The sequence below is a fragment of the Pleurodeles waltl genome, chromosome 4_2 (genome assembly GCF_031143425.1).
Source record: "Pleurodeles waltl isolate 20211129_DDA chromosome 4_2, aPleWal1.hap1.20221129, whole genome shotgun sequence".
Taxonomy (NCBI): Eukaryota; Metazoa; Chordata; class Amphibia; order Caudata; family Salamandridae; genus Pleurodeles; species Pleurodeles waltl.
In genome coordinates this window covers 826256298-826283820 of record NC_090443.1, presented here as the reverse complement: position 1 = coordinate 826283820, position 27523 = coordinate 826256298, and the positions used below count along the sequence as shown (strand labels likewise).

The 27523-nt window shown below is 40.4% G+C and overlaps 1 protein-coding gene across 2 annotated transcripts in view; it reads left to right on the top strand.

The window, feature by feature from the left end:
* ATG4C (autophagy related 4C cysteine peptidase) overlaps positions 1-22846 on the top strand; it is a 181931-nt gene extending 159085 nt beyond the window's left edge. Inside the window, exons 10-11 of one of the 2 annotated variants that reach the window (XM_069232527.1) lie at positions 7930-8049; positions 20198-22846. In XM_069232527.1, the coding sequence (XP_069088628.1) occupies positions 7930-8049; positions 20198-20368 (291 nt within the window). In that variant the 3' untranslated portion in view covers positions 20369-22846. The remainder of the gene's footprint in view (positions 1-7929; positions 8050-20197) is intronic. The other variant, XM_069232528.1, reaches the window with a different exon arrangement.
* Positions 22847-27523: the final 4677 nt, after the last annotated feature.

Here is a 27523-nt window from a genome sequence, read left to right as displayed (position 1 = left end):
GGTGGAGCAGACTTTCCCCAGCCGCTGCTTGAAAGATTTCTGTGCTCCTATACATTCCTCCTTCTTGGGATTTGCACAGGTTATGGTGGACATACATTTGAGCAAATCATTTGCGAACCAGCGATGCAACCAGTGCCTGTGGCTTTGTGAGTGAGTGTTACGTGTACTTACATTGCCTCTGCTTCACACTCCGATTTTTTTATTTATTATTATTTGCAATTTAGGTTATTTACATGATCAACTGCTTCGTTTCCTACAAGTGTGCTTATTTGATGCGTTTTGTGATACATCTCAATGTGCTAGTGTATTTTACTTAAGCTTTTATTATGACTGCAGCTAATTTCGCACATGGGTACATTGCACACTTGTTCTCATCAGAGCAGAACACCCCTCTGTAACTTATAACTCTTGTGGCCCCCGATGGTCTTTGCTCATGCTGTGTGTGGAGGGTATAAGTATCTGATTTCCTCCAGTTCTAAAGTGGTCAATTCTTTATGGGCCCCCGTCCCACAGCACTTGCTGTCGTATTGATAGATGTGCCCCTGACTACATGTGACTGTGCAGATCGCCATAGTGCTGTTCAGGCCCATTTTAATAATAACTTGGCTTCACCCATGCATCCTCTAAGCTTTCACAGCAAACCTTCCAAGCTGCCAAAGTGCATCTTTGCAGTCCTGGGCTCCTCAGATGATACCTAGTGAAAGTAGGAGGATATGCTAGACACAAATTTCATCTGGGGGGTTGGCGCCAGTCCATCCCGCCTCTTAATTCATCAAATGAATCGGGATATGAATGAGCCAAAGAAAGTATTTATTAAGGTGCAACAATGATTTTGCCTTATTGATTGCCCTACGGTAATGCTGAATGCAAAGCCTAAGGAGTCAGAAGTCTGCCACAAGTAATGGCTTTCCTATTACCTTCAAGAAGATCATGATCTGTCCCTGTAAGAACTGCTTTGTTTGTGATCATGTGGTAATGAATACATTGCACAAGGATGTCTAAGTTATAGTTAGTCTGTAGTGCTTACCCATGAGGTGCAACACTGGCAAGGTGTTTGCCTTGTGACACAGGGACTGCTGCAGAAATGCGCCTGATGATGAACTGTACCAGGTATTTGTCTAAGACTCACACTCCTTTATGCTCACTCTTGTGCTTTTCTCTTCACTGACCTTGATGGTTCAGAGCTTTCTTTGACCACACAGAATGGGATTACATATATGAGAACCAGTCATTGTTTGCAAGAGGTGCTTGAAGACATCGTGCAGAGATGTTTTTTCTACCACCATTGATCCTTCAGAATTTAGGAATAATGACGGTTGACCCTACAAATTACCATCTTGGAACATCACACCATAGGGGATGGAGGAAGATGGAAGGCACTTGACCTTCAGTCTTGGGAAATAATTTCTAGTGATCTCTGAATAGAGTCCATTGTCGATTTAATCATCAGACTCGCTATTCGTCATTGAGTGACTCTTTGTCATAGAGCAGCAGGAATCCTATTTCCACACCATTGGATGGAATTTGCAAGTAAATATTTGATTTGTGTGCAAGGTAGTCAGCCACCATTAGAATACTACCTCTGCCTTAGTAAGGCTCTTGATTTTTTTTTTTTCTTGCCAGTTTCAGTTTATAGGTGATTGAGAGGATTATATGCTTATCATTAGTTGGATAATTGGCTAATCTATACATCACCACTTCAGGAATTTTGGAGAGAGCAAGGGTTTAATGATAGCCCTACCTTTTGTTGAGTATACACGTTAATCTGGACAAATTTCTACTGCAATTAAAGAGGGCATAGTGAGGGATATCCAGAGGTAATAGATGCAGCAAGACACTCTCGGCCTTATTTCTGAACATTTGCCCTGGGTGGCAAATGTGTTCAGTCCTTAGTATAGCTAGAAAAAACAGCACTTTTTGTTTGGCAGATAGTTTCTCTTTGGGATTCTTTTTTTTTTTACATTGTTGTTACATGGTAAGGGCAAGATGTAATATTATTGTGTACGTGCTGAACCTCCTTTTATGTTCTCTTTTAATCACCAAAGTCTTGGCATGTGAGAACAAACTGAGAGCATTATCCTATAGTTTTAGTGGTAACTTATATTCAGTCTTTTTGTCTTACATCACTTTTTTCCACTGTGAGGAAAAGAGTTTCTGGTATTAAGAGTTGCAGTAAATGTGCTAAGGTGTTGTCAAACATGGTTAAGAAAGATCACTGTATGTGATGCTTGGGTACTGAACATGGCAGCTGAAAGTGCGATGTTTGCGTGCTATTGACATCAGCAGCCCAGCGCTTAAGTATTAGTGGCTTTAGAAATCTGACTCCCCACCCCTGAGAGTTATGAGGATCCTGTGAGCAGAGTGGGAACAGATTTGCTTTATGCACTCCTACTGTCCTGACTTCTACCAGAGTGCTGTGGCTGAACAAGCATAGAAAAACCACAGAAAGAAGAAGTCTTCTCAAGGTCCTAGAATGAATCCCAGTCTTTCAGATGCAGGAATTCTTTAGAAAACGAACAATGGAAGGACTGTTTCCAGTGTGAGGTAGAATCGGAGCCAGATCCATAGTCATTTAAGAAGTGGCTCCAGGAGAGGGCTTAGAGTCTGACATCCATTGAGAAGAAGACAACGGCGGTGGTACTGGCATGGCTTTTTAATGTTCAGCGCGAGTCATTCATGGGTGAGATGTTGGCCATTGTGGCTCAATTAAGAGAGAAACTGGCATTTATGTTCCACACCATGAATTGTTCCCAGTGCAGATCCTTGGCAGTTCTTTTTGTCAGAGCTCTTCGCCCCGGCATAGGCTTGCTATTTATTATGTTATGTAGAGTCTTCAGATGCTGTAGTTGGAGTCTGGAGCCAAGGTGGTGGCCGAGACTGCTGCAGGAAGGAACTAGACTAGGGAGCTGTGTGTTGGCTTGATTGTTCCATGGTGCAGTCTGCTGGTTCCATCCTTGCAGGCACAGTCCTACTCATTTTTGGATTCAGTCCGAGGCAAGGTCCTGAGATTGCTCTATTGTTTATTCCCCCCGCCCTTTTATAGTGACATGTGATGGGAGTGGCCCTTTGGAGAGTCAGTGCACCTCTCTGGATGAGCTGGGTGAGTATCTCGACACTGGACTGTCAAGATGCGGGTGGCCCAGATACTTTACCTGACAGCGGGGTCAGTGTGCTAGTGCCACTAAAGATGGCTAGAGTTCATGCATTGCCTTACTGAGATGGCCTTCTACCATCAGCTGCCCAGGTAAGCTTCTCTGATGATCCCATTGCAGCAGTGTCGGGGTAGGAAGCTGGTTGATGAAGAAGTTTAGCTCGGATATAGGATGGGATGGGGTATCTCCCAAAAAGATGTGCTGTTTGCACTGCATATATATAGTGCATATTGAGTTTTCCATAAACCTCCAAAATCAAAAATTATGCCAGACTGACAACACCTGTTACAATACTGGAGAGTTGCTGAACACTTCTCTGTTGAAGACATTTCTGCCGCTAGAGAGTTTCCAGCAGATAAAGGAGATTATTTCTTCATCCAGTCTGGGCATGACTGTTTAAGAAGTTACATTTCTGAGGTTTATAGGTTTAAAGGAGTTCTTCATTATTTTGGTCCTTTAGTTGAAGCTTAAAATGAGGTTGCGCCATGGCTATGTGGTGTGGTGGTTATATGAGGGATTGTCTAATTGTTTTCCATAAACTAGAGTGGTAGATACAGTATTTGTGGGAAGCTAGAGGAGTTAGTCGGCGTTATCATCTTCCAACTGAAACGTGTTATAATTACATCAAAGGTATACCCTACGTATGAGACAATGTTCATTATCTCCTCGGGGTGTACTCTACTTTATGACAGCACTGCTAGGATCCGTGAGGGGGCTGTAAAAGAACTGCCACCCACATAATCTGTGGCATGCTTAATCATGGAGTCCCTCTTCCAAAATGTTAGCGCATCTGAATGGGTTCAACCTGTGATGGGGACACTGTTAATGTAGATCAAAGGAATCTTTTTGAACTATTTAGTTAAAATCATCTAGCGAGTAACCCCATTTAATATGTTTTTTAAATGGGGTGACACAAAGTAAAGTTAAAAAGTGGAGGGGCGACACAAAGAGGTGATTATTATGATCATTACTCCAGTTTCTAAAAGGTCTACATGTATCCAGCAACTAAGAGGTCTACATGTTGCAGCTGAGTTTGGTTTCCCTAAGGACCGGGGGCTTTTTTCAGGACAAAGGATCCCTGATGAAGGGATAAACAGTTATAGATATTAAAAGAGATATCATCATACATGAGCAAATTGCCATACATATTATGCAGCTGATAGTGAAAATACACACTCTGTGATTCAAAAACAAACCACCCAAAGATTTTTTTCAAAGCAAACCATATTTAGGGGCCTGATTTAGATGTTGGCGGAGGGAAGACTCAATCATAAATGTGGGGGATATCCCGTCTGCCATATTACAATTCCCTTAGGATATAATGTGATTGTAATACAGCGAATGGGATATCAGTCATGTCTGTGACAGAGTAATCCCCTCCGCCAAAATCTAAATCGAGGCCCTTAATTCTCCTAAAGTAATACACGCACAAAAACTATTAGAGAACATAAAATACACATATGGGTTTATGAGGCATCAATCTAATGACTCATTCGAGTATGGATTTTCTATAGTCTTACAGGGGACAAAAAAGAGGGCGAGCCTTACTTGCAAACCCTGCATAGTAAAGAAGAAGAATGGCCACCATTAGTCTAAAAGAAGAAAGTGAGGGAAACATACCCATAGTCTGAGGGAAATTGTACTCACTCCATAAAAGGAAGTGGACGGAGAATTGTGCCAGTCTTTGGATATTGGTGAGTATGAGATGGTGTGAGGTATTTAAAAGCCGCCATCTAGACCTGTCATCTGACAGAGCCCCGTCGTGCCTCTGCGTGGTGGGTGTGTGATGCACTATGTTGGGCGTGCCCTACTGGCTCACGTCTTACGTAATGCCAACATTCGGTTATTGCGCAGACATGTTTACTTGATTCAGCATATCCAGCTTGTTCCTATCATTTTGCCAAAATGATGGTCTATAATGTGGTGTCCTAATACATGGGAATATGAAATGTCCAACTTTTCTAAACAAAAGGCTCAGTTGTATAAAGTGTATGGAAGTAAAATTATATTGGTAACTCATGTTTGTTCATATCAAAGATAATGCTTTTACATCCGTAAGGTATCTGAGGGCCATTGTGGATGTTATTGGGTGAACTTGCTGTGTTTTACGAAATGGTTTCAGTCAAAAGATATGAGAACATCTAGTATCGGGCAAGAAATGTATTACAGGGCTGGTAAGAGATTATCATTTTTTATCATACTCCTGCCTTCTCACAGTCATTTAATTCGTCCCTGTTAAATAAATTATCTACTGTCAATACGAAGTAGTTTTAAGGTATGTCCATAGGATGCCATCATTCAGCCCTGACTGGTCAACCTTTAATTTGTAAATCTGTTCGTTCACCAAGAGTATCCCAGTCATCTTAGTGGGAGACCTACGATTCCATACTTCTTCTATAGTCACCCAGCTAATATCTTTTCAAGGTGTTCTATTTTATTGCAGTGAGTGGTCATTTTTGTGGTGTCATACACCACCAATATCGTAGTCAGGAACAGTCCAACCGCTCCCTCCCTTTTTTTTTTTTTCAACATCTACCACCTCAACTTTACTTTTACTGGGAGGGTTCATATGGGCACCACCCAGCACCATGATTTCTACATTACATTAATAAAACATTTTTTTTAGGACAATGCTGGGGACAATTCAGAGGGAGAAAGAAAAAAACACGTACATTAAAAGGAGAACTCACAGAGAATGTACACCCAGAACATGACAGAAGACCAGACTCCGGGAATGAGCAGAACAACTTAGTAGTCAATCTCGCCACAAACCCCCATACTGACATCCAGATCCCAGCACTTCACACAGGCTGGGTTTTGTGCCCTCTGCCACCCTAGGAAAATGTGAACTATGCTGTGAGCTGGCAGATTTATGTGCAGGAGTATGATGGAAAAACGATCCTCTCTTTTTTGCACACCATACCACCACAGACAGGAAGAAGTCCTGTGCAAAACAGCCCTGATCTTGCTCCGAAATTAACTGTCCGCCTGAACTGCCAGAGTAGATTCTCGTTGAATGGCAACGCAGGCAACTCCAGACTGGTTTTGGTCTGTTTGGGCCTCTGCTGTAGGGTGTAGCGTGAGTCCTATGGCACAGTGAGTACTTGACCCACTTCTGGGTATACCTTTCTGACGTAGGGCATTGCAAACATTAGTGAAGATGAAATGCTTGATCTAAAGTCAATCACTGGTAATTACTTAGAGGTGCATCCCAGTCCATCGTTTTTTGTCCACCAGGACCTCCCAGACAGGAACCAGCAATAAGCAAATCTGCCTTTGTTTTCCTCCCTGTTGGACTGTGTGCAGCTGTGGAGGAAATAAATGTGAGGACTGTTTGATCTGACTCCGAGGGAACACCAGATCAGTTTGAGTCCAGGGGCTTGGATCTGACAGCTTTCCTACGCCTGGTGTGCATGAGACATGTCTGGAGTTGATGTACAAGTCATGCGATATGTTGAGTGTGACGTGTTGGCTCCATGGAACGTACGCAGGGGAGCACTGATGCTCTGGCTCTGGTCTAGCCTCTGTGTGGTTCACAAGTGGGGGATTTCATCTGTCAGGGGAAAGCAGAGTACAAGGAGGCATTTTCAGCAAGCGTCGGAGTCCTCTGAGAGTACTCAAATACATTTTAAGAAGTGGATTCACAGGTGAATCACTCTGAAACTCATGAGAAAGGAGAGCTCTGATACTTTTGATTTCAGGACTATTTGACGAAAGATGTTGGGGAAAAGTTGTCCTGGTCCTCTGAAAGTATTTTTTTCAGATTTCTTTCCACCTTTTCTGACTATTCACATGATCTTAAGCAGATTCAAGGAGCTACAAATATCGTGAGACTGGTGGCTTTGTACAATAGATGCAGCAAGAAGACGCATCAGATGTCATTTATAAGTGTATGTGGTTGAAACAAGACTAAGACTTCATATCCACGGAGATTAAACCATCTTCACCATGGCAAATTATTTGACATAACTTGGCAATAAGGAGTGGGGAACATACCCAATCTCAGTTTCACATTAAGTGTCCCACATTCAGTATTAGGCGTGTCTGATAAACATGGTTGATTCTCCTCCTTTCAGTCCATTTTTAAATAAGGTTTCATTGGTGGCCAGTTGCTCAAATGGCTTAAAAGTGAGCATAGAATCACAAGTGCTATAGCTGTGGCTTGACAGCGCATTGTCAAGACCTGTGTTACCAGTTATACATGCCCATAGAGAGAACTTTGGCTCTGCTCCACAGGACTAATGCTCTCTCACATCGGGCTATTCGTTATTTGATGTATCATTCCGCATCCTTTGGAGTGCTTGCTTTGAAATGCATGAGGGACTATTTTACATCACACATTTACACTGCATCATCACAGATAGCATTATTTATGATGCATTATGTACAGAAAAGAATAGTTTTTTTTCCACTACAGTTTTTTTTTATGACTTTGACTCGAAGTGCTGACCAGACCTATTGGCTGTGCGAATGTCTGTTTATACAATAATAGTGAAATGTTGGGAAAACAGCAAGTTCTCTGAAAATCTAAAATCAAAAGACGACCTAAATAATGGTTATTTAGTGACTGTGCCGGTGTCTGTGTCGCATTGCTGCCTCACACTAAAGTAACAAAATGGTCCACTGTTATATTTTTAAAGTCACATTTTTCTCAAAGGCTAGTATTTTAGCTACTACTAAAGCAACAAACTTGATTACACCTCTGGCGAATTGGTTTCCAAATTGCTACAATGTTCTAAAATGTGTGTGTTTTTTTTTTTTGTTTTTTTTAACTTAGTCATTCCACTGTTCATCCCCCAAAAAAATGCCTTTCAAAAAGATGGATCCCAGCTGCACCATAGGGTTTTACTGCAGAAATGTACGGGACTTTGAGAAAGTTTCTGAAGAAGTAAGTAAGGTGAGTGTTGTAAAATGGTATTATGTGCCTTGATGCTTTCCTACGTTTGTATGATTTCTGTACTCTGGCTCTGATGGGCACTCCAGTGACGTCCCTCATGTATTTCGTTATACAGATGCGTACTGAATATGTGAACCCTTTTATGATTAACATAAACACAACAAGAAGACCATTGTACAGGCAACGTCAGTGTGGAAACCAGAGGGACACTGTGGATGGCATCACAGTCCCAAGGACCAATAGTGGGTGGTAATGTTCATTGTGGGTGCTAATTCTCAAGTGTAGAGGAATTACGTATAGAATTCTGTCTCTGATTGGTCGGAGGGTAAAAATAAGCGCAGTGGGCTGACTGTGCCAGGTCATTTCTGCCTGGTGGTCCACTGGAGCAGGATACGCGGAAACGTCCCCTGGAACAAACGAATCCCACGACAGACCAGTGTTTCCTCTGGGGGGGTAGCCGACCTTATTTGCATGGGGTACGACCCGGTGCAAATTAGGAGTTCAGGCGCGGATAAAAAACCCGTCTGAGCGCCCCTTGTTCCCGCCCTCCCCCTCCCCCCCCAGGTTCCCATAAATAGCCAATCCGGATGTCCCCAAACTATTCTGTCGTTTAGACTATAGTTGCAGAATCTTTGTGAAAGGTGCGTACGCGAAACGTGTTTTTCAAATTTGATTAGAAAACATAGAGGGACGGACGCCTTTATATTTTTAAAAAACACCGAGCTCGTTTAAACGTACTATCTAGGCAATAGCACAACTGACCCACGCTCCCTTAGGAGGCGTCATCTGCGAAAATGTGACTTTGTCGGCCGCACTTTGTGCTTGCTAAGAATTTTATTTTACTTTTTAAATAGTAATTATTATAATTATAGATACTTTTACACAATTTCATCAGCTTCTCCTTCATCGGCTTAAATGAAGTTCCCTAAACGATTAACCGATGTTTTTCGTTTGTAATATTTTCTTTTAGATTGTGTTAATTTATTATGTATACGACGTCATTTATGCTCCAAAACGCAGTCAAGTCGTAGATATAGGATTTCATAAGTGCAGATGACAGACTGCCACAGCAAACATTATGAAATCAAACCATTTTTTTTTTTTTTTTTAACATCGCGTGAAAGTTTTGAGTGTATGAACTGAGCTGCACCCTGACCACGACTCATTCGGTTCGGGCACTGTAGGGTTTCTGCTTTTTGTCTGACTGCAAACCCTTTGTTTATAAACTTTTCAACCATTGAGGTTTGGCTAATTGTGCTATCTTGAGCAGCCCACAATTCCGCGAGAACTAATTAAAGAAAAGCGAATCGCAATAAGGAATAGATGTCTTCCTGGCTCTTAAACATTTTACGGAAATCGGGAAATAGACCACTTAGCCAGAATTAATTGAATCCTTGCAAATGTGGTGCATTTAAATGTTTCTCTCCGGCAGTAGAAAATATAAACGCGTTTGTTTCATTGATTGTGCGACGACCTTACCTGATCAGCGTCTTTGATTCCACCATTTGATATAGGCGCTTAGAAGAAACTCCGTTGGTGAGTCATCTTCGATAATACCAGATTTACTTAACAATTTTGATATTCTCTGCAGTGCCGTGCTCTTTGTTATCCTTATACAGCGAATTACCCAATTGTTCTGTGAAAAAATAAATTTATCCTAGATAGCAATCCATGGGTGGACATGTGTTTTTCACCTGCAGGTGGCACTGTTGCAGCAGAAATGAGCGGAACATTGAACTGAGTGCAAGAAACCCTTCTCATTAAAAGTACTTAAAAAGAGGCTATCAATTCTATGTCGAAATAAAGCAAATTGTAAAGATTGTTGCACAAACCTAAATGGAGGCAAGTAGGAGTGATGGAGCGATAAGGAATCCGAGAATCTCCGCGGACAGGAGCCCTTCTCATTTAACTTGACCAAAAGAAATTATTTATAATAGAGATAGTAAATTAGTATATGCAAATATATTTGAAACTAGCTGAAGGCTGTACATGGGAATTATTCTTCCACATAGACGTCAGGCATTTATGAAATCCCAAAACAGTTCCATACTGCTGAGGATCAAAAGGTAATAGCGCCGTTTTAGATGAAATGGCACGTTTTAAACACAAATAAAAACATACTGACGTCTTGAAAACGATTCTGTCTTTTTAATGTGTTTAATCAAAAACAAAATTTCTTTGGACATACTTCAGCATGGCTACTGAAGCTCGAGTCTTCACCCTGTGAGCTCATAAAAGCATGCTGGCTGTATAGGTCATTTCATATGTATTTTAGTGGCATAATTTTGAAATAGTGCATACAAGGCCAAAGATGCTCCGTTGTACAGCATTTCCCAAAACTGTTCAAAATGTGGTAATACCCGATCTAAATGTAAGTCATCGCTAGCCACGACAATCGTACTATTATTGGAAACCTGAAAAAAGCAAACAATGACAAAGCCAGTAGGTCTGATCGTGGGACTCTGGTTAAATGGGTAAATTATTTTTTTAAGCGTATGTGCCACACAAAAATATTTCAAAACAATGAAAACATTCCACTGCTTAAAGGAGATGGCCAAATGAGTACAATAAAAACTGATTTAACAAAAACGACATTGCATATAATTTTAATAGAACAGTATAGGTGCTTCTCACCTTGCAGGTATAGAAAGTAAACCATTGACAGACTTAATTGAGAACACGGGAAGGTACGATTGTATTGGTGCAGTGAAAAGTCAGGATTCGCTTTGAATTACAGTAACACGAGGACTCACTTTAAACACACACGAGTGACTTAAAAAAAAAAAAAAAAAAATGAATAGAAAGAAAAACATTTACAAAATGAAAGTATTGGCCCGCCAAAAGTATACTTTTTATGGGGATGTGCGCGTGATCAACTATGATGCCACCACTTACACTGATTTGCAAGACAGCAAATGGATGAAGAGGGCTGATCCAATGCCGCATGCTGTGAAGATCAAAACCAAAATGTGAGAGTCATCTGGACAGAACACTGAAGTGAGGAGGGTGGCATTTATTTCAGTATGTTTTCATGGGTTTGTTTTAATTACACAAGGCAGGCAAGATAGCGAAACTGACTTTAGGCCAGACCTAAAAACCTTCACTTTATGCCTTAAGAGTCAAGAAATAATCACAGGGACTAACCCACCATAAAAAAATAAAAAAAGCAAGGCAACTTGTGGGCTCAAAATAACTTTCAGCTCGGATAAGGGATTGCTTTTAGTTCCATGTCTGTGCAAAAAGTTCCAGGACCATGGAGTGACAAATTAAAACGACCGGCACGTTTTTAATTCTAGGATTGACCAACCACATGGAGCTACTATTCTGAGTCTCGACAGGCCAACAAGCATCGTGCCACGAGGTAGGAAGATAACCGGTCTGCTCCATTCTAAACGCAAAACATGGAGACACAGAGGTTTCATGCTTAGCTTCCATTCCAGATATGCAGCTGGAAGCCTTCAAACACATATGGCTCCTACTAACACCACCTCAGCTTGAGACAGTACCAGCTGCTACCAGAACCTTAAGTATGCAAGAGTTGGCAGGTAAGACCGGTTTACTGTGTCTTATTATTGAGTGCTGACATAGTGCTGTCCAGACTCAGTCCTTCATGGTCCCGGATTCAAAGACTAGAACCCAAGAGGAATCCCACTGAGTGAGTGGATGACCACTCACCCAAGTTATGAGTAATCCATCAAGTGATAAAACCAACATCCGGACTTTCTGGTGAATTTGTTCTGAAAGAATATTCAGCTTTTGTCCCCAATTTTGGCTCCTCTGTTTCCCCGGTCATTCAGGCTGAGACTTCAGTAGTCTTAGTCAGAACTAACTTTCTTTTCTTGAGATCTCATTAAAGCCCGCTGGGTTCACAAAAACGTAAAACGTGATTTTTTTTTATTAACTAATTTATATAAAGAAGGGATTTTAGAATCAATACACTTAGTGGCAGTTTCAAATATTCAGCAAATAACCCACTCGTATGCTTGTCTGTATTCATTTAAGACTGTTGCTGGAGTAAGGGTTTCCTGAAATAATAAAGTGAAATTGAAGTGAACTCATAGTTTAAATCTCATTAAGTTTGGGAATAGAGGTTTCCAAGAGAGGGGCAGAGGATTGGCCACTTGGAAGGTAAAATAAACCCACAATGGCCAACATTAGCGAGTATTGTATTGAAATGTGTGTTCCACTTCTCTTGCCCACAGACTTCACTTCCAAAAACTTTGGAGTAAATGTGTTTATGAGGTGCAAGATTTCACCAAACACCCTTATGTTTTTGTGAACGTATTGGAAAATATTTCTTCACTGGGGATACTTTCCTGCACGAGAAAACACATTCTTGCAGATGGCCCACCCTCCAGACAATCCAGAGGGTAAATTTCAGTGGGGGAGGAGTTCTCGTGGGAGTCTACGACATGTATGAATTCCCTGTGGGATAGTTGTGAAGCCCTCAAAAACCGAAATATATTAACGTCCTGCAGATCACCCTGTGATGAGTAGATCACTACCCTCTTTTCAAGTTTTGGGAATCAGCCCTTTAGTCAGTGGCCGTACACCTTCACGCATGTCTTTTAGATGATTTTCCATACACAATATAATCCTGTTTTGTAGTATTTCGTCTTTTAAGAAAACCTCAGTTAATGACTCCATATTCATGAGTGAGACTGAGCCCTGGTTGACCACCTCGAATACTGAAATTGAACTGATCTTGCATGAGGTGGATTTCACAGAAGAACCCTGATGCCAGTTTTATTTTCCTGCAAACTCACTATTGGATGTCATCACTTTTGGATGTGTATCTGTACTTACACTCAGTTTTGATACTAATCACACCCATGGTTTAAGGTAGATAATTATCTTCACTTACAGCACTAGAATTAAAACATTTAGGTTGAATCCTGAAACTTTTCTTGTAGTAAGGTGTGCAGCAGCTAAAATATATTAAAAAAAAACAAATTAAAATTCTTGAATTTCATTGACAAGACACTTTTTATTTAAAAAAAAAAAAATACCATCATTCATATTTCGACATTTTGAAAAACATTTTTAAACATTTCCCATTTGTATTAGCAGCTTTGTAAGATTTCATACACCCACCCAACTCTACTGCATTCAAGTGTGATTGTAGCTCATATTTTATGACTGTAGGTCGCAAAAACCTTGATAGTTGGACTTAAAAAATAAATAAACAACAAATGGTGAAAGAGAGTGTGAACAGTATTTGGCTTCACTGTCACCACACAAACCGCTTCAACTTGTCGTAGCAATATAATTTGCGGGCATTTAGTTTTCAAATATGGTTTATCTGGACTCACTCCCGGAATAGTTCACCACAGAGTTGCCTGCCTGGAACACTGCTTAAATATGCAAATACCAAACCATCATCAGAAAAGTTCTTCAGAAGCCTAATTGACTATTTACCCAAAACATACCTTTAAACTGTGCTCCTTCTCAACATTAACCTAGCTGATCAAATACTATCCTGAAACTCTTCAGTTACCTCACAGTTCAATGGAAATCTACTTTCAAACCGACTATTATTTTGGATGTAGGCTGCACAGATAACTCTGGATTCTTTGTCTTCCCCTTAATCAGTGCATCCTAACAAACTTTAGAAAGTTTCTCTATAGTTTGGAGCATTGCGCAAACCTAGCCAGATGGCTGTGAGTCACTGTTTGCCTTGAGCACTTAAGTTCACCTTTAGCCTCCTTCTCACAGGTTTGTATTCAGTGTAAGATCCACCAGTCACATCACTATTGCTACTCTAACCTTCGGTCAGTCAATTCTGTCAGCTGTAGTGATAAATTCTGCCCATGAAGGCCTGAAGTGTTTTTTTCCTCCTTAAAAGCCTGCAACAACGCTAACATTGAAGGACCCCTGCATCTTTGATTAAATTCAAGTAGCACAACAATTACCGGAAATGTCCTCTCTTTAGTGATATTTAGATAGTCAGTCAAATTTAGCTTTGATTTGAGTTATTCCAATGTACCTTTAGGATTTCACCAATTCCCATTTTGGCCTTTAAATCGGAAAGATTTTTTACCACCAAAGATAATCACTTTTTATTTTTTCATGTAAACATTGAGCTTATTCTGCTCATAATAAATATGTGGAACATCTCTTTTTTTCTGAAAACCTATGGATGACTAGTCTAAATATACCAACATCGACAATGGACTCCATAGAGCAGACACCGAATGTTGACTTTTCCTATTTTAACAGAAAATGACTTAGTGCCCAATGTAGCTTTCCCCTTTCCTGAACCAGAAACATGCAGATTGCACACCGACTGGTTTGTGAACACTGATGTAATTTGAAATGGGGCCTATGTTCTTGCAGACTACATTGTAAAATGACCTGCTTAATGAATAATTAGTCACCTCACAATTTACCACCTCACGTCGTTGGCTACGAAAGTAGGGGTGGTGGCCTGCAAGGAACACAGCCTTCCATTTCTGCAGTGACAAACGGGTACTCTTCGTTTTCAAGCACCTTGTGCCCCTTAAAGGGACAGATGATGCCTAAACAAAATATTTCCTTTTGGAGGAAAACATCAAGGAGAGCAGCCAGTGGCGCTATGGAGCACTGTCTGCTTCTACTGAGAGCACCTGGCATGATTTCCAAAGGGGAGGCTGTCTCAAAAGGACAGCTTTCCCTGTGTGGCTCAATTGCCACCTCCTTTGAGGTGTCAGCAATTGGTCAATGTTTTGCAATTGTGGTGGAAAACCGTTGATGAATTCCAGGGCGACTAAAAGGGGACATACCTTTTATGCCTCTTAACTGTGATGCAGAATGGGTTATAAAATCAATTTTGCAACTTGGAAAGGCTTTTCTATTTCCAAAAAATATGTGTGTATTACGTTGTGTATCATGCTTTTGCATTCGCAAGCGCTGTCATTTTATAGATGGTGGGGTGTGTTTAATAAATACATCAAGCCCTTATCATTCAAAGCATTAGGCAACTCTGAGAGATAAAACCCAGACCAAGCTCTGACCAAAGAACATCCCTGTTGTAGGCCATTCTCTGCTTCGAAAGGTGCATCCATGCACAGATTGAAGCACAAGTATCAAGCTTGAGCACATTTATGGTTACGAATGGCTTGAATTATGGCAAGTAGGCCTCTCAGAATTCAGTCTTCTGATAGTGGACAGAGGACTTCCCTGGCAGCCATATCAGAAGCTACCAGAAGGTCGATGAAGAGGCTGCGTACCCTCCCCGCATGCTTCACCGACTTTCGGGCAAAGCCATGGTTGACAGTACTGTATTCCCGGCTAAAACGCCTCTGTTCATATTGTTTCCGTTTGCTCTATCTAGCCATACCTAGCCAGGATCCCTTTTGCCTAAACGTGCCTATCCCATTTAAAATACATATTAAATTATATTTTGCAGGATTGTCTTTTGCTCCTTTTGATCATATATTGGCTTAATAGTAATTCCCTCCCATCTCGGATTACCCCTGCAGTGGTGGGGCTTATCGAGAGCCCCCCAGTCTGGTCCGGTTTGCAACCGGAAACAAAGTATATTGCCTGGGTCTGTGATTCTTGATACTGTCACAGATGTGTGTCTTTATTTTTTTCTGGAGACACGTGTTACACTAATTCCTGCTCTACCGGAAATACATCATTGATTCCCAACTTAAATTCAGATGTTTCAGTCCATATAAATTCCGTAGAAAAGCTCGCCAGGAATCTTCACAAGTGGAACGTTCGAAATGCAATATCTTTGGAATAAAGCAGGAATTTTCAAGGCGCCAAGACTTCTGGAGAGTGTCTTGTAGAAGAACATTCTTCATATTGTTCCTTTTGCTTGAGGCGTAAACAATCATTGTGGTTGAGATCTGTCACCAGCAAGGATGAAATTATGCTACTGGTCTTTTATGCACAAGTGCATGGGTCTGTCTGCACTTAAAGGAGAGGTCTAAAATCCATCCATCCCTAAATTACTGCGAGTTTTTGATTAATTTCCTCTGCTGAATATAGGAATTCCATGTTTAACACTGTTTCTGCAATCAATACGTGAGAGATGTGGCTGTTGTAGAGTAACATAGTGATGTACATGTAACTGAACACGGAGACTGCTTGGCTACGGCTACAATAGGAAAAATCAATTCTTTCAGCTCCATGTAAAATTTGCTACCAGGTAGCAGAGTTTTTTGGATATTTCAGATATTTCTCTAGTATTATTCCCAGAGCAAGACAGGTCTATGCAACAGGTTGGCATTTTCTGCTGTTCCTTTGAATTCATAGTGTTGCCAGGGAAGCTCTTTCTTAGTCTCTGGACCATGGATTTGCAAGCCCATTGTACTTCTGAAACTTCTCAATCAAACTTTCAAATTATCCTGGGACAACAGTCATTTAAAAGTGTAAACGAAAAGAGCACAGAAACCGATATTAGATCTGGTTTTGTTATCGGTGAGAATGTGCGTTTATTGATGGGTCAGTATGTGTTCGCGAGGATTGCTGAGTGTATGAATGGGTAAGTGTGTGTGTGTCTTTGTGGAGGGATGTATGGATTAGTTGGTGAGATAGTGGGTGGATGGATATGTAACTTTGTGAGTGGTTGGGTGAATTTATGTTAAGAAGATTAGTGAATAGGTTGGACAGAGAATGGATGGGTAAGTAGATTCATGAGAAGTGGATTGATATGTTCGGTAAGTGGCCAAATGAGTGGATGGATTGATGGATGTGGGATGGATGGATGGCTGGATGAATGAATGAATGTGGGGATTGATTTGTGGATGAGTCAGTAGAAGGTTGATCAGTGGTTCGTAACCTGTTGACCTGGGTGAACCGCCACTGAATCATTACTGGAATCTCGGGACCCCCACTCAGTCCCTATTGGAAGCTGAAGACCCCCTGCCTAAGCAACTACTAGGATTTTAGCCACAAAACAATACACAGAAAATACAAAAACTAGCATAAACCAAACAAATGCTTAGATATTGAAATATTTTCTTTAATTTGCAGTCAGATATAAACATGTTTTATCATTTTCGATTGTGGTTCTTTATTTGCATATATTTTTTAATTTTAATTTATTCATTTTAATGTAATTTAATTTTGTAAAGAAGTTGCGGAACCCTGAGGAGGCTTCATGGCCCTCCAGTGGTCCTAGGACAACAGGTTAGGAACCACTGTGGTTGATGAATGGATGAGTGAATGTATCAGTGAGTGTACGCATGGGTGCAATGCAGGGCTATACAGAGGTGCTTTTAAGCCCTGGGAAACAGATGCACACAGTGCCTCTTAGCCGAGCTGCTGGAACATATTAAAAAAACCTGCAGGGTAGGGTAGCATTCCATCGAGAAGTGATGCGGGATCCATTCATTTTAATCCTGCAAAAGCTGGGGTTGGCAGACCCTTTCAGAGTAGTGCTGGAGGTTTGTGTAGTCTTACACGGGCACCACCCTCAGACAGGCAGCAGCGAATGGTAGCCCACTTCCTGTGCTGCCTACATTCAGGGCTCCAGCTCAGCTGTAGTGGATTTTAGACAGAAGATTGGAATGGACGAAGATGCTACAAGAAGAAGAGCAGCCAACTAGGTGGACCTGGTGACAAGCAAGAGAACTCGCAAAGCTGCGAGTCTGTGACGTCATACTGCGTCAAGATGCCCACAGTGAGTTTTGCAACAGTTTCCAAATGTGTAGACCCCTCAAAGGCCACAACATCACTAAGCCTACTAAAGCAAAAGGGAAGAAAAGTATCATAACAAATGAGGCTTGTAGAAACCTGCTGATGAGCCTCTATGTCTTGGACAGTGTGACGAGCCTCGCACTATTGCAGAAGAAAAGATCCTCTTCTAGTTGAATAGAAAACCAGACACAGCCAACAGGGCAATGTCATCGCATTCAGTGTAACTCAACCGATCGAGAAAAGAACCAGACATAACTTCTAGATGAACTCAGCTTGTGAAGAAATAAATACCTGCCCCCCAACTTCCCTGCAAGTCCGCCTTCACTGCCCCTGAAATTGACCCCGGCAGACAGGGAAAAAAGTAGAACTCCTGATTTGATATGCAAAACAGTTCCTGAAGAGGACTAGAATATAACACTCCTGCCACTGTATGTAATGAGGCACTTATTTGAAGGAAAGCAGATATGCTGCTTGTAAGAAATCTCTGTTTCAAGATAGTAGATGTGTAGGGGTGAAAACCTCCCCGACATTAACCCATGGTGCTTTGGTGGATACATTGTTCACATTTCTGCGTTCTAAAGTTGGTCGGGGAACAATTTGCTTCCATGATACCAAAAACATACAAAAGAGATGGCTGGTGTACACGTTTCTTGTTAACCTGCACTGTTCCATTTTTTGATGGTAGTACTGTTCCAGAGTAGTTAGCACTAGTTAAGAGCCTGATCAACCACCATTGATTAGTTAAAACTATCCGTAGTGTTATCAAGGTCCTCGTACAGCTCAAGCACACTGTCAGTACAGTAATGCTAGCTGAACTGATGCCATCAGCTTGGTGGCAGTAGAAACCGTGAAGCACGAGACTCGTGGTACCATTAGATTGAAAAACATACAATTTTTCCTCTGATCTTCGTGTCCCCACCAACGCATGTCAGAAGGTCAAGAATGTTGTAGGTGGTCTTGTTAATATTCGCATCAAAGCTTCAAAAGTTCTACCAAGAAATTTGCAAGCTCCCAAGATGATTCCCACGATGCACCCCCAATAGTTTTTGAGTTTTGGCATATTCCCTTTTTGTGCTACATAAGAATGTGGTTGTTGCTGTGAAAAGGTCATGAGAGCATAAAATCAAGAGTGATGGAAACCCTTCCCTGCTCGGGCACCAGGGACATCCGAGACATTTCTCCTGATTTTATGGTGACCATGTGTACATTCGCCATCCATGCCTCCTCCATCCCTTTTCTTTCCCTTTATCTCTTTTCTACCAATATGTCTACGCAAAGGTCATGAGGTGTCTGAATATCAAGAAGTCTCAAGTCTACCTATATTAGCCACTGTTCCGCAAGCCGGGTACAATCGACCAGTAAAAATATCTAGACATAGAGCCGTGTTTCTTAACCTGTGGTCCTAGGAACCATGGGGGTCTGTGAGGCCTCCTCAGGGGGTCTGCAACTCATTTCTTTTCAAAATTAAATAACTTTAAAATTAATCAATTAAAATAATAAAATATAGACAGACGCAAAATCAAAAATGTGAAAACTTTTTTCTATTTCCGAATTAAACTATTTCAATATTTGAGCATTTGTTTGGTGTTTGCTAGTTTTTGTATTTTCTGTGTATTGTTTTGAGACTCTAAGCCTAGAAATTGCTTAGGCAGGGGGTCCCCAGATTCCAGTAATGATTCAGTGGGGGTCCACACATGTCTAGCAGGTTAAGAACCATTGATCTAGAGTCTTCAATGAGCAGCAGTGTCCTACGGTGAAGCCCTGGTGAATGACAGAACGGACCAAAGAAAAAAATGTTCATAAGCTTATTCCTGAGTCCCTAGATTTCCATTGCCATTGTGGAAGACCAGTTCAGCCTTGCACTCTTTATCATGCTATTTGGCAGGGCCACTGGAATTATGTGGCGGAATGAGGACCATATTATGCATCAAGTTTGACTACTTTATGCACCAAGAAAAGGCAAGTTATGCGGCCATTTTGTGACAGTGTTACTTCCTTACATAGATTAACACTCTCTGGGAAAAGGTTTCACCACATTAGTACCAGTTTAACAACCAAATATACAGAAATAAACAACAGAAAGTTGAACAGTAAACCTTTGCAAGGGAACGTCTGCTGCACGGCAATACGCGTCATTGCATTTGTATAAACTTTTGAGATCCATTTAAGCTAGAAAGATTTTTTTTTGCTAAAATCTGAAGATGCAGCAGATGATGATTGTGGCAAATCCATAATTATGTCCAAACGCCGCAGCCGCAAAATAATGTAATTCCAGTGGGTCTGGCTATTGGTAAACCCTTTACTTGCTATACCTGTGCTTTGTTTGACTTTTTTTTTTTTTGGGGTAGAAGATTTCCCATCGTCCTGATGTTTCTTCTCAAAGCTTCTTGCTTCTTTGTGATAATCCAACATTCTGCGGAGTATGTTTGTAATCCAGTGGTGAATGTCGGCTGGTATAAATAACATTTGGTGTGCCACTGTTTTCATATTAAATTAATTTATTGGTGTTCTATTCTAGGTGCTGAAATCTTCATCCAAAGAGAAATATCCTTTATTTACCTTCGTAGAAGGTCATTCTAGAGACTATGATTTTGACTGCACTCCTGCCCATGAACAAAATCACGTATTGTGCCAGGATGAAAGGAAGCGATTACAAAGATTTAACACCGAAGAGTTTGTCTTGCTTTAGAGACACTTTATATGGATTCTGGGCCGTTTTCCAGGAGGAGATTCACCCGTAGAAAAACACAAGCAACACTAAAATTGTTTTTTTTTCTTTTAAAGGTTTTAATATTTTTAAGAATGGTAAGCTGGACTGTGATACCATTTGCAAGACTCACACCTGTAATTGTGTTAATAGCAATATAATTTTAGGAGATGGAGTTTAAATTTCATTTTTTTTGTTTCACTATCCAAGATGAGTTCTTTTTATTTCAGACAGTAATTGTTAGCAGTAATACTGATTGATGCAATTATACCAGCAGAATTGTGGGTCAGGACACTACATAAGATGTGTAATATGATTTTATAATGGCTGCTCGTTAACGTTAGTGTTGGATGTTAGACTATAAAATATTTCATTTTTTCCCACTATTTTAGCGCTGTAATGCTACTAATGTTAAGCAATGTAACTGGGCAAAACCAATTATTACTCGGTAGATTGGAGCAGTGTTTGTTTGCTATCTCAACATTTAGGTTTTATGGGAGTGTAACTCAGACTTTTGCAGATTTTAAATGGCGCTATAAAATAAATTGAGATGAGGGGAGGTAGAGTGAAAAGAATGTCTGTAAATAGAGTCAGCTGCCTCATACAGCATTAGTTGTTACCTTGCAGCAACAGATTGTTTTTATGTAACTGAAGGACTATATGTAACCTCAGGTTTGGAGTTCAGTAAAAAATGTAAGCAAAGACTTATTTTTCTTTGAGAATTTCAAGTTAATTTTAAAGTGCACGTAGGAACTGTAGTCTCATTTGAAAAGTCCATGCCATTTGTTAATCTAAATGCCCCGAATTGGATCTATTGGTTGCTGAATCCTGTTTGATCAGATCTGTGCATTTTTGATCTGTCTCCCAGAATGCATTTTATGCATTACTGGCAGTGTCAGTATGCTGCAGAACTGAGGAAATAGGAGGGGCGACTTGACACGCTGGTGACGGATGTCTTTTGATATAGATATGCAGATCTTCAGCTATACAGATTGTGATGCATGTCTACGTTAAAAATCTTGGTGGGACATAGCTCTTGAGAAGGAATCCTAATTTGCAGGTGGGTTGAAGGGCTAGTGGGGAATCACTTGAATGGGGCTATTTGTTTCTTTTTTTGGGCATTAGCATTTGTATTTGACTTGTTATGGGTCCCGGAAGTAGGCAATGGAAGAAACCATGTCATCAGAGATTACAAAATTTGGTCCCTGGAGCCATAAACATATTTGTGTCACTTGTAGTGGAAGAGAGAACATAAACGAGACAAAGGGCGATTACGACCTTGGTGGATGGGATACTCCGTCACAAACGTGACGGCTATCCAGTCCGTTGCGTTACAAGTTCCATTATATCCTATGGAACTTGTAAAACGGTGGATGGATATTCATCACGTTTGTGATGGAGAGTCCCATCTGCCAAGGTCATAATCTAGCCCATAGTAATATTTGTTTTGTCCTTAAGCCTCTCAGCAGAGGCTCAATTGATCTTTGCAATTCAGCCATGGCGTTGATCAGTTAGTCCAACTTTTTTGCCCTGCATAGACATTAGTACTGATTGCATTGGTCAGTTTATGAATGGGATGATAACTCAACACCTGTATTTAAGGTCACACAGCCCCATGCCTCCTGGGTTTCCCAGAATGCTGCTACTGTACCCTCCTGGAAGTGAGAATTTTTAAATATGAGTGTAATTTGATTGTGGACAGGAGGTGTTTACTGTTCCCCTTTGTCCCGTCATGCTTAATAGAAGTTCTGATAGTTGAATGTGCCCGGGTCCTTCAAACACACTAGGGGCCACATTGAATAACATCTTTATTGTCCACTCGAAGAAAGAGGATGTTTAATACAGGATGTAACCTCATTGCTCTAGGGTAGTGATTGAGGACTATGCTTGTAGTCATCTGATTCACGACAGACTGTATCAATATGGAGGCCCCTAGAAACTCAATATGATTTGTGAGAATGAAATTTGTGACGTGCACTGTCTATATGTCTATACAACACATCCACTCTGTCTTAATCAGGCACCAAAAATCTGCAGTATGTTAATCCTCTTGACCCTTTTTCCCCTAAAAAGTTGATTTCTCTCCAACCCAAAATTGGATTTTCAACTCTGGTTTTCCTTCCTACATACCGGTTATGGAGTAAAACCCACACCTCTCTTAGCTCAGGGGAGCTGGGCACACCATAACATGATGCAAAAATATTTCTTCTAACTTAAAGAAAATATGTTGTTCTTTCTCTTTTAATATTTTGATTGAATTTTCAATTGCCGTACAGTACATTGCTGAGAACAGGAAAGCTCCTCAAGTGTGATGGTTTTACAACTTTTAGTAAAGTTTTCAAATGGAACAGAAACCTATGTATTAAAATAAAAATAGACTCATAAATTCTATTCAGTTGCTGATGCATGTTATTCAACCAACCATCTCAAACATACTACTCGAATAAATATGTAACGTTTTCTCTGGTCTTTCTGTAAGGTACTGAAGACTCTTCTAGTCTATTCCAAATGCATCTGTTTCATAATAATAATCTCCTCTTTCTCTAGTAATCTACTGTACTTTATGCTCCTCGCCTGCTTTTGTGTTCACTTACTTTCCAAAGTCAATGTGTATGTAAAGCAACTTTTAACAATATATTTATATAGCTCATAATAAAACATTATTGGGAACATTTATTTCCACAGTACACATGCCAAATTCATACTCCTCGCAAAGTTTAATTTAGAAGATTTGATCTCGATGTGAGGATTTGTGTTCTGATTGAACACCTTTGTGTATAACTTCTAACCATTAATAAACTGCATGCCATGAATAATACATGAAAGTTTGCTTAGAGTAATATACTACACATTTGAAGGTTTGCCTTATATGAGTCTTGGATCCATCCAACACTTAATAGCTATAAATAGATTAAATTTAGTCCATTTTCCAACATATCAAGAAGTGGGTTTAAAAATATATTGAAAAGATGTGGGCGGAGGAGACTGCTTTGCGTGACACTGAAACTTGCCAGAAATCTCAGTCCTGTTCATCTATATGTGCTTTAAACTTTCCCTCTGAGAAGGGACAACAAAAAAACATTTAAGGTGTGGTCGGTTGTACCCTATGCATATTTAGTATCCTGGTTAGTTTGTTTTATAGATGTTTGTTTTTTAGTATAATTTAACTCTTTTACTAGGAATTGTAGGGAGTTTTCCTGTATTAAACAATAGTCATCTGAATGCAGAATTTCATACGGTAGCAAAGAAGTAGAAGAATAGCTAGTCAATCATGGAAAATGTTCTGAAAAGTCAGCCGTTGGTTTAGTAAGTTTTATTGTGATATCTAAATAGGTGGTATTGCAGGTAACTTACGATTTGCCCCAGTAAATGTGATTAATACTAAGAATGTTATAGTGGATCACGTTTAGAACTGTCTTTCCTCCCCCTCAATGAGGAGGGTTTTCATCCAGGTTAACACAATATTGAGAATCCTGGCCTCTTCCCCTACACTTTTAATCAGATCAGTAGCATTTGGTCAGGGAAAACAAACACAAAGCAGAGACCAAGAGCATCTGCAGTTTTGTTGACTACAGCCTTGGATGAACTATTTCCTAATCTCTAGAAGTTTAAACTGGACATTCCACGGGTCTAAAAACTGATTGGTGGTCATCAAAGAGATGGTTAAATTGGCCTGATGTGATGTACGCTAGAGGCTTGCTTTGAACTGGATGAACTGCCACAATATAACCACAAATGTGCCATTCCTCATTCTAGACATGGGTTCTTTCATTGTGGGCCTGGGTTGAATATTTTTGCCATGGCTGGTTTTGGTTTCTAGTCCTGCCCTCAGCCACTACTTGATTCATCACCTGGAATGAGAGAATTGAAGTAAAGTGATGAATTTTTTGTGTGAAACAATACAAAGAACGAGCATTTGCAATGCAATAGATCTCGCAATTGCTTGAGTTAGAGCTTATTGGCATTGTAAATACATAACTGTACTTTTCTTGCCACATAGATTGGTCAACCCTGCCTCTTTATTTCGTCTTTTCCTGCCATATAATTCCAGTGGCCCTGCATATAATAACTAAGGCACTTCCATTTACCTTCTTCCTCTATCTGCAGCAAAAAAATGAAAATGTTGCCATTTAGCATCCTAATTTAAATCTGCCATGCTAATTCCAATAGTATACCACTTTCACTACCCCACCATCAGAGGTACTGGCTGGCTAATACAATTCCCCCCAAAAATACACAAGATAGCCACAGAGGAGAAATAAACTAGAAGGTTCACCCAAACATATTAAGAGTGTTCCAACAGCCATAGTGTAATAAGGATGTTAAATTGGCCTGAATTATGGTAACAATTGTAATAAGGAGAGATTATTAAAATGTATACATATAAACCTTTATCAGAAATGAACTTTTGGCATTATACTATAATGCTTAAAACAGCCCCTAAAGTGCACCATAACAAAAATATAATTTGTAAGAAACATGGTCATGTAACCATATTGTTAACATTCTAGAGCATGGATACTCAAAGTACGGCACGCGGGCCTGATGCGGCCCCTCTGACCTTTACATGTGGCCCCTGGGGCTACAGGAGCACTGGGCAGTCCTTTGCTCGACTCTGCACTATCAATACAAGTATTAAATAGACACAAAATAATTTATTTCAAACTTATTTGGTATTAAAGAAAGGAAGTAACTAGGGACTCCTGCACTTAATTTTAGAAACGCCTTCATTTTTAAAGACATCTTGCAGCATAAGTGTAAAACTAAGACAGTCTCTTCAAAATTAAAAAAGTGTATTTAGTTAACATGCAGAACCTTTTCGCCTTAGTAAAATTTATTTTATCAGTGCATTGAGATGTATTAATTTGAAAGTGATAGTTTTCAAACATAAATTTGGAAACATTAATTTCCCTTACCTTGAACACCACCAATAGTAAATTAAAGAGGCAAGTCACTTGGTGTGTTCACTTTATGGGTGGCCTGGGTTTCTATCATACATAAACAACATTATAGTTTATTAAATCAAACATAGAAGCAGGGTTTGTGCAGCACACACCATGAATCATGTATTTCAAGTTCATCTTAAATGTGATAATGCAGAAAAAGGAGGGAAAGTGACACTAAACAGTTGCCTAGGATCACAAAATTTGGAAAAGTTGGTAAGCCGGGATTAATTCCAGGGTTTCTGGTTTGCCATTGTTTATTTCACCTACTAGATGTATATCCTTTGCTTCCCCTACACCTATCTTGCCACCAATCCCCCTAGTCACCCCACCCGACCGCCACCGCCCTGGCATCAATGCGGCCCCCAGGCATGTCACAGACCAAACTTTTTGGCCCCTGGGAAAATGTTTGCGAGTACCCATGTTCTAGAGGGTATAACCTAACCCCATTAAAAAAATCAGGAGAAAGTAATGCAGAGGGCGTTTTTAGGGATAGCTGGCCTACTGCAATGATATTACAAACAAGGCCTTTAACACCAAACTTTTCCCAGCTGTAAAACAAAGCTCTGCCATGGGAAAGCTTAAAAGACACTGAAAGGTAGAAGGGGTTATTATTTCGGAGTCCCCACTAACCTACTGTGGGGGACCCAGAGATGATGTAGGCAGTGTGTTTTGAAAGTGGTCACTTTGTCCTAGGACCACCACAGGTTGAGGTATGTACAAAAATGTTTTGTAAAAGTAATGCCCTGCAAAGCATTATGGGGTGAGTTTTCGTGCCAGAAGTATAATAGTATGCTGACTGCAATGCTCAGAACAGCCCCTAGAGGATGCCACAATAAAAATCGCATTTGGAAGAAATATGGTTGTGTAACCATACAGTCAGCCCTTAGAGAGCATAATCACATGAAAAAAGAATGGGAGAAAGTAATACAGTGTAAAAATATATTCAGCCCCTACAGGATGCAGTGCATTACACATTTTCAAGGCCAGCAGGCCTATTACAACAATATTACTAACAAGGCCCATAAAACATAACTTCTCCCAGTTGTAAAACAGAAGTTCTAGCCATGAGAGAGCTTAAAAAGATAATGAATGGTTGTTGGGGTTATTATTTTGGTGTCCCCACAAACAGTGTGGGGACCAAGAGATGATGTAGACAGAAAGAGCGCATTGTGGTCAATGCTTTGAAGGTGGTCCCATTGTCCTAGGACCACCACAGGCTGAGTTGTGAGCAAAAATGTTTTGTAAAAGTAATGCTTTGAAGGTGGTCCCATTGTCCTAGGACCACCACAGGCTGAGTTGTGAGCAAAAATGTTTTGTAAAAGTAATGCCCTGCAAAGCATTACGGGACACATTTCCTTGCCACAAATATTTTATTATGTTGATATGACTGTAATGCTTAGAACAGCCCCTGGAGGACACCACAATGAAAATATCATTTGTAAGAAGCATGGTCATGTAACTATATAGTGAGTCCTTAGATGGCATAACCACACAAAAAGAAAATGGCAATAAATAATGCAGTGTAACCATATATATAAAACCCCTAGAGGGCACAGTGCATGGTATATTTTCAGGGGTAACAGGCCTATAACAATGATATTACAAACAAGACCCTTAAAACAAGCTATTCCCAGCTGTATAATAAAAGTTACAGCCATGAGAATGCTTAAAAAGACACTGAGTGGTGGGAGGGGTTATTATTTTGGGGTCCCCACTAACCTAGTATGGAGACCCAGAGATAACCTAGAAAGAGCATGCTGTGGTGAATGTTTTGTAGGTGGTCCCATTGTCCTAGGAGCGCCAAAGGCTGAGTTATGAGCAAAAATGTTTTGTAAAAGTAATGCCCTGCAAAGCATTATGGGCAAGTTTCCTGAGGGCAGTGAATATTGCAGTATAGGTTCTCCCGCTGTGCCGGGAGAGCCGCTTTCGGTTTGAGGATTTCAGTTTTACGTAAAGCATTTACCAATTATAAGTGTTTTAAGGGGAGAGCCACAAGAAATGACTCTGATTAGGTAACTGAATAATGTGACCAGCACTCCAGTACTGCTGATCGAGTTTGCGCCATGCAACACGAAGGAAAGAGACAAATAAAATAGTATGCCCATGCTGAAGTACACTGGCAATCGCACAGTAACCCATGTAACAGGGGCAGTGTGCAAGGCGTGACAAAAACAGCCTCAAGGCTGGACAA